This window comes from Chenopodium quinoa, unplaced genomic scaffold (genome assembly GCF_001683475.1).
Source record: "Chenopodium quinoa cultivar QQ74 unplaced genomic scaffold, ASM168347v1, whole genome shotgun sequence".
In the NCBI taxonomy this organism is placed as follows: Eukaryota; Viridiplantae; Streptophyta; class Magnoliopsida; order Caryophyllales; family Amaranthaceae; genus Chenopodium; species Chenopodium quinoa.
Window position 1 is genome coordinate 2,487,770 of NW_018742879.1, and position 7,719 is coordinate 2,495,488.

At 35.6% G+C, this 7,719-nt stretch overlaps 1 protein-coding gene across 1 annotated transcript; it reads left to right on the plus strand.

Moving 5' to 3' along the window:
* Positions 1 to 5,238: 5,238 nt before the first annotated feature.
* LOC110726458 (60S ribosomal protein L34-like) lies at positions 5,239 to 7,719 on the plus strand. Its single transcript, XM_021905936.1, has 4 exons — positions 5,239 to 5,409; positions 5,662 to 5,741; positions 7,168 to 7,277; positions 7,395 to 7,719. The coding sequence occupies exons 1-4, from the start codon at positions 5,331 to 5,333 to the stop codon at positions 7,483 to 7,485; spliced, it is 360 nt and encodes a 119-aa protein (XP_021761628.1). The 5' UTR covers positions 5,239 to 5,330; the 3' UTR covers positions 7,486 to 7,719.

The window sequence follows — 7,719 nt, forward strand, 5'->3', positions numbered from 1 at the left end:
GGTCTGGGTGTGCTGGGGGGTTGGTGGTGGTGGGCTGGTGGCGGGGGTGGGATTGGGCAAGTGGGGTGGGGGCTGCTGGGGGTCTGTGGTGGGGGGGTGGGTGGTGGTAGGCTGGTGGCGGGGGTGGGTCGGGGCAGGTGGGGTGGGCTGTTTTTTTTTAAAAAAATTTTCCGACGGAATATTCCGTCGGAAAATCTCCCCCACCGACGGAATATTCTGTCGGAAAATACCGCCTCCGACGGAATATTCCGTCGGAATATCGCAAAACACCTACAAAGGGTCTTCCGACAATGCTTTCCGACGGAATTTCAGGGTTTTCCGACGTATTTTTTCCGTCGTTGATTGACTGTGTTTCTAGTAGTGGTGGTTTCTTAGCCAAACATGCCAACACCTACTCCAACATTACATACGAGTTTATATCTACCTTAGAAGTCCGTCGTAGACCCGACGGCCACACCCCTAGAGACGTTTCATTCAATTGTCTTAGTGAACGTCACACCCTTACAGTGAGGGAAGTTAATGTCTTGCTAGGCTTCCCCACCTTTGGCCAAATAGGTAGACCAAACTACAGTAGGTTGACTGGCTACAATGACCTTAACACATGGAGGGATTTGACTGGGCTAGATGACTACGACCCTAGCCACTCTAAGACCTCATGCATCATCCACCCAGCCATGAGACTTATCTGCCGACTCTTTTCCTGGACCCTATTTGCCGACTCAGTCGTGTTTTGTGTATATTATTTGGCTTATTTTTAGTTAGTTTTGTTAGTTTAGTTGAGTATTTGAGTCAGTTTTGGCGTATTTTGCTTTAGTTTGGATAATTCGATGCTTTTATGGGTAGTTGTGTTGTTTTTGATGAATTTCAGGAATAATGGAACTAATTTGGATGAGTTATGGATTCATGAAGTAAGCCAAGGCCCATGAAGTTGAAGAATTGAAGAAAAGGCCCTTTAGAAGTAGGCACGGTCGTGCCTACTATGAGGCACGTCCGTGCCTCTGAGTATACAACAACGCCTTACTAAAGACCCTAGGCACGTCCGTGCCTAGCAAAGGGGCACGTCCGTGCCCAAGTAAAGAAGCAAGCATGCCCATGTTTAAACATCCAGCACGTCCGTGCCTAGAAGAGCAAGCAGGCACGTCCGTGCCTGGAAGACAGACCCAGTAGCGTTTTTATTTTTAGAGAGGCACGTCCGTGCCTCTTGGAATTTCAGTGCGCCAAACTTAGGAGTTAAATCTTATCTTTTTAGGTTTTTTTATATACCTTTTAGCCTTGTTTTTAGGACGATTCATTAATTAATTAAGTCTTGTTTTTATTTTTATTCTCTCCTTAAGAACTAGTTCTCCATTATTATTTTCCAAGTTTTTTTGTAATTCAAGATTCAAGATTCAAGCTTTCTACTTTCAATTTTATTCAAGATTTGGTATTTATTTTTCATCCTTTGTTATTTAAATATGTTTTCATTATTTATTATTGTTTTTGTTTCTTTAATCATGTGTGAGTAGATTCTTTAATTCAAGGTCTAGTGTAGCCCTATTATTATTGATGCATGAATTAAATCTTTAAATTCTTTAATAACTTTAACAATTTAATTGCTAAATTGATTGTGATTATGCCAATGCTAGGTTAGACGTAACTATAGTATTGCGATTATTCCATTGTTTTTATCACAGCGAGAGTTGGGTATAAACGGATTTGAGTAAATTAATTTAGGGTTTGATTCATATCACGAGAGTAGTTATGTTTGATAATTGGGAAGTTAGAGTAATGTGTTTAATGTCTTTAATATGCATGATACCATGAGAATAGGATTGATTGTATGTTAGGGAAGCCATTGATACTCGAGAGAGATCCTTGGTATTTATTAGGGTTTACTTTTCCCCGTTCGATTGAAATCGTATGTTAAGGGTAGAATGACAATTGCATTGATAATAATTGTGGTGAAACTAGATCTTGGATGTTTTAAGTACTTGATTTAATCATCTCATTTAGTTTATTTTCGAATTCTTCTCATACTTAGTTCCTTAGATAATTGATTATAATTGATTCTTGCTTAGTAGAAATTCGAGTCTATTTCATTATTTTTGAACCTTAGTCTCGTGGGATCCGTCCCTTACTTGCCAGTCTACATTAGTATTGGTCTGTTAAGTTATTTTTGATAGGTACGCGACACGCCTACCAACCATCTTTTAATGTTCAGCAAAAACAATTGATGGAAATATAAAATACAATAAAAGTCGGGAAATTTTATGAGGAACTACCCCATAAATGGTCTATTTTGTGAACAACTACCCGAAATTTTTTATTTGCAAACAACTACCCCGAAAATATAAAAACTTTGTCTTGCACTACCCTTTAACAGTTTCCATTCAATTTTCCGTTTGTTCGGGCCCACAGTTACGTTTCCCCACCCAATTATCTCCCTTTTTAGCTACCTCCCTTTTCCTTCATAAATTTCCCTCCATTATCCTTTCACCTTTCACTCTCTTTAGATTAACCTAATTAATCAAATCTTATTGCTCCAAAATTCTTGCTAATTCTGTAAATTAAAGGGTCAAACACCCTTTTCTTCTTAGATTTTATCTCTTTCCTACTCATCTTCTTGCTTTGCTAGGTAAGTCCGTGTCAGTGACTCAAATTAGTAAGGGAAAACAAGGACCATGGAGGTACAATAATGTAGTAATTGTTATGAAATTTGTGGTATTTTCATTCAATTGAAGACATAAACCCTAAACCCAAAAAATGTAAAACCCCTAATTTAATTCAAACTAACCCCAAACCCAATTTATTCAAATCCCCTCATTCAATTGAAACCAAAAACCCTAAATTGAATCCCTAATTATGATAATTGAAGTAAATTAAAACCCCTAAACCAATTACATTGCCTAAAAATTACAATAATAACTTAAAAAATTGCCTGATTTGTTGAGTAATTGTCTTTAATTGGTCAAATTTATTGTTCTTGGGTTTTAGGTTGTGATTGGGGGAAAAGTACAACATTACAAGTGTTAAATTAGATAGGCTAGAAATGAGTTAATTGGGTGAAAAAACGTAACTTTGGGTCCCACATATGGAAAATTGGACGGGAACTGTTAAGGGTAGTGCTAGACACAATTTTTACATCTCAGGGGTAGTTGTTTACAAATAAAAAAATTTCGAGTAGTTTTTACAAAATAGGCCATTTATGGGGTAGTTCCTGACAAAATTATATGTTTTGGAATAGTAATTATAAATTTATATTTTGACAAGTTTAGGACAATACTTTTTAAAAGGCTACTCGTAACATATACATTATACATGACATTTATTTATTCAAGATATGTTTTGATGAATTTGATTTAGGCAACACTCTAACCGATACCCAAAACACTACAGAGAAATATTGAAAAGACCATGTATCATAGTAACCTTCTTATGCCTATAAGAGTAACCCCAATTTAGCTGTGTATCATTTAATGTAAAAAAGTAACCCCATTATACATTCGAGTAACCTCTTTGCTTTTGTTTTAACCATTACCCGTAAAGAAATAACCCCACTTGTTAAAGTAATCCCATTTAAACATTGTGATAACCTCTCTTCCGTTAAGGTAACCATATTTGATTATTAATTGGTTACAAAGTTTTTGGTGAATCGTCTAATACGGTAATTGAGCACATATTTATGAATAACAATTTTTTGTATGTGGTTGGCCAGTGGCCAGCTACAATGTAAGGCCCAATAAATTACGGACCCCAAATAAAATATAACAGACCCAGTTAGATATCTTGTTATTTTTAGAATTTCAACCGTTTTAGTTGAACTTCCCACTTTCTTTCTTCTTTTCTTCAAACCGTCATTATTTCGTTCAGAGGCTAGTCACTTCCATTTAATTTTTGCTATAGTTTTCTTTAATTTCCTCTCTCTTTGTTCTTTTTCCTCTTGCAATTTGCTTTAATTCTATCTTCTCCTGCAATTTTCTTTTATTCTTTTTCCTCTAAATTCTCTACATTGTTCTTGCAATTGTTGAAAATGGTGAAATTGAAGATCATAAATTCTCTAATTCTCTACGTTGTTCTTGCAATTGTTGAAAATGGTGATATTTAACTAGCTATGCTTAAGTTTTCCATCCACGCACTAATAAAAGAGCTAAGACAACAGCAGCAACAACTATGTCCACGGTCCCGCGCCCAAGTCTTCTTCAAATATCTACTTGATTTTATCAGGGATTCAGGGACTTCGAGTACACTATTTGCTCATGCAGTCATTTTTTCCGCTTTGAATTATTCTTGATGTCATTGCCATAAACCTTAAGAATTAACATTTTCATCAGGTTTAATTTTGTTTTTGCAAGTGTTAAGGTTGAAGAAGTTTCGAATTTCTTTTGTATTTGTTTAATTTTTAGTTTCTTTTGTATTTGTTTAATTTTTAGTTTTTTTTTGTATTTGTTTTGTGAATTTTGACCTAAGTTTTGAATCGGTTTTGCTTTTATGTAATTTTGTTTTATATTCTAAATTATCTGTAAATGGGTTACTTGAAATTAGGGGTTACTTGAAATTAGGGATTACTTATAATATGGGTTAACTGTTGAGGGGTAACTGATAGTATTGGTTACTTGAAATTAGGGGTTACTTATAATATGGGTTACTTGAAATTATGGGTTACTTAAATTTAGAGGTTACTTGAAATTATGAGACTTATAATATGGATTACTTGAAATTAGGGGTTAATTGAAATTAAGGGTTACTTGAAATTAGGGTTTACTTGAAATTGCGTGTGAATGTCAAACTCCATTATGCGCATCACAATCCGTTATTTTTGCTGAGTTGGCAGCAGGCGTGGCCTGCTACACCAAATAGGCGCTGTTTGTGAATTTGCATAGGTACGACTTGCCAAAATCAATTTCTTTAGAGAATTGTAAAAATAGCTCGTCTTGTGTGCGCCTGACCATACCGTGTGATCGCTTATAAAAGAGCAAAGTAACCCTTTTAATACTGACCGAGTAACCCTTTAATACTGACAAAGTAACCACCCCTATAACACTGAGCAACTAACTCCTATAGCATTAACGAAGTAACCTCTATAATGACTGGTCATACAGTGTGGCCAGCCAGTTTGTGTTATAAAAAAACCCCTCTAATTACAAAAAAACAAAAACCAAATAAACGTGGCAACATCTATTTCGTCAAAAAGGGTTTGACAACACAAACCGTTAGATCTAGGTTTACCACAAACAGATTAGGGTTTTAATTTCTTCGCCTCCTCAAATCCATCAAAACCTCTGCTGCCGTTGGAGTAAGAAAGAGAGACTGAGACGCAGAAGAGGAGGAGAGAGAAACTTAACAACTCAACAATGGCGCAGCGTCTCACTTACCGTAAACGCCATAGCTATGCCACCAAATCCAACCAACATCGCATCGTCAAAACCCCCGGTATTCCCTCTTTCTCTCTCCTCTCTTTTCAATTCACCCCTTTTCACACTTTATTTCATGGGATTCTTGTCTTCATTTTTGGGTTTTGATTGTAATGTTGCATGATGTTGAAGTAAAGTTGTAATCTTTTTGATTCGATTGATTTTTTGATTACTGGGTTTTGATTATAATTGTGGGGTAATGCGGAATTGTTATTGATTTGTTAGTTTTTGTTTGGATTGATTTTTTGATTATTGAGGTTTTGATTAATAGGTGGAAAGTTGGTTTACCAGACTACAAAGAAGAGAGCTAGTGGTCCAAAGTGCCCTGTTACTGGAAAGAGAATTCAAGGAGTATGTCTCTTTTTCTTTGTTTTTCTGATTCATCTTGGAAATGCCGATTGTTGATCATCTGTTTATTTTCTTTCTACGTTCAGCATTATTAGTCGTGTTGATAGTGTAATTTGAACTAGTAGTGTGACGGCGAAAATAGTAATGATGGAGTATGATCGTGTTTTTGGTTGATATTAGTGGAATATGGTGTTGTTTTTGTTTGAATTCTGGTAATAATCGAAAGAATATCATTGCAACTTTAATCAACTGAGTAGCTTATTATGTTGAGCAATGAATTGATTATTTGATTACAATGTAATGGGTGATTGTAAAAGGATGGAAGGCATTTCTTTCTATGAGATTATTGCTCATAGTTGTGTTGCTGATAGAAGTTCATTGTAGGAAGCTGTGCTAATATTTGTTCCATGTGGGGTGTTTGTTGCTGGTGTTAATCTGGGATTCTGTGTTGGTAGAATTGAGTACATTTTTAGTCTTAGTTTGCTACTATAGCATATTACCTATGTCGAACCCCCTAATAGGAGTTCTAATAATTGTAATATACATAAGGTGAAATAGTGAAAGTTTATATAGCTAAGGATTTATTTGGAAGTATTAAAAAGTGGCATATACAATTAGTGTTCACAAAATTAAGGTGAAGTGGTTATAGTCCATAATGTTGTGCATTTCACTGCAATGAGTCAATGACCCTAAATTAAAGACATCATATCCATATTGGTACTGAGGACTTAGGTAGTATTAAACGAGACGTGTTGCTTGATTTGCTGCAGTTACTACCACTTGATGATTTTGACTTATTATTCTAGCATTGTGATATTGATTAAAATGTTTAACTTGGGATTATGGGTAGATATTGGTTCTGGTCTAATTGCATTTTTTTTGGATACAGTTTGATTATGAAATTCTCCGTGTTTATGGGTTTGTTTGGACTAAAATGTGGGATTCCCAAACCTGTTCTCTTTTTGGTTTAGAAATTATTTTTTATTTATTTATTTTGAGTTAGAAGTATCCAGCTAGCCCCAGTCAAGTCAGTATAAAATGTTGCACCTTGCGGTTCTTTTGGGGATTATGTTACATCTATGGAGAATTTTTAACTATGTGTTGCTACTCATAACTCAGGCTTGTCACTGCAATGTGTATAAACAAATGTAATATAGTCATTATTCCTTTGTTTATGTTCTACTTTAAACGGTTTTCAAGATAAAAGGATCCTAATTAAGCTGCTTTCATTGCATCTTCAGAGTGAACATGATAAATTTCTAAGTTATATGTAATTATTGATGTACTTCCATATCTTGTATGCACTGGATTTCATTTGACAATGGCTGTGTTTCACTGATTTCATCTGCTAAAGTACTTGGCATATATCCTTGTATTAGATTCAATCTCAGGATATATTTTTATTGGTTCCTTTGTTATTGTTTTGCAGATTCCTCATCTGAGGCCTACTGAGTACAAGAGAAGCCGATTGCCTAGGAACAGGCGTACTGTCAACCGTCCTTATGGAGGTGTTCTATCTGGCAGCGCTGTCCGTGAAAGGTTTGTTGACTTTGTTCTCATACGCTGTGCTAATCATATACACAATCTAGTTCATCCCATTGTTTCATACCTTCTAGTTTTAATGCAAATTCCTTCTTTTGCTCGTTGTCCCTACAGAATCATCCGAGCTTTCTTAATTGAAGAGCAGAAGATCGTGAAGAAGGTTTTGAAGATTCAGAAGACTAAAGAAAAGGCTGCCAAGAGCTAGAGTGGCTGTGAATTTTTTTTTGTCTTAGTTTCTCCAGAAGAAATTTTGTTTTTAAGAGAAGATGATGATGACTTAGGAAGAACCCTGTTTACGGTCCGTACTTGTGCCTATTACTACATTGAGGTGATTGTTTGCTTTTTGAATGAGCATTTTTGTTTTACTTTTCACGCCCAGTTTCTCGAAAGATCATATTAATTATTAAAGCATATACTCCGCCATGGTATCAGTGTTTTT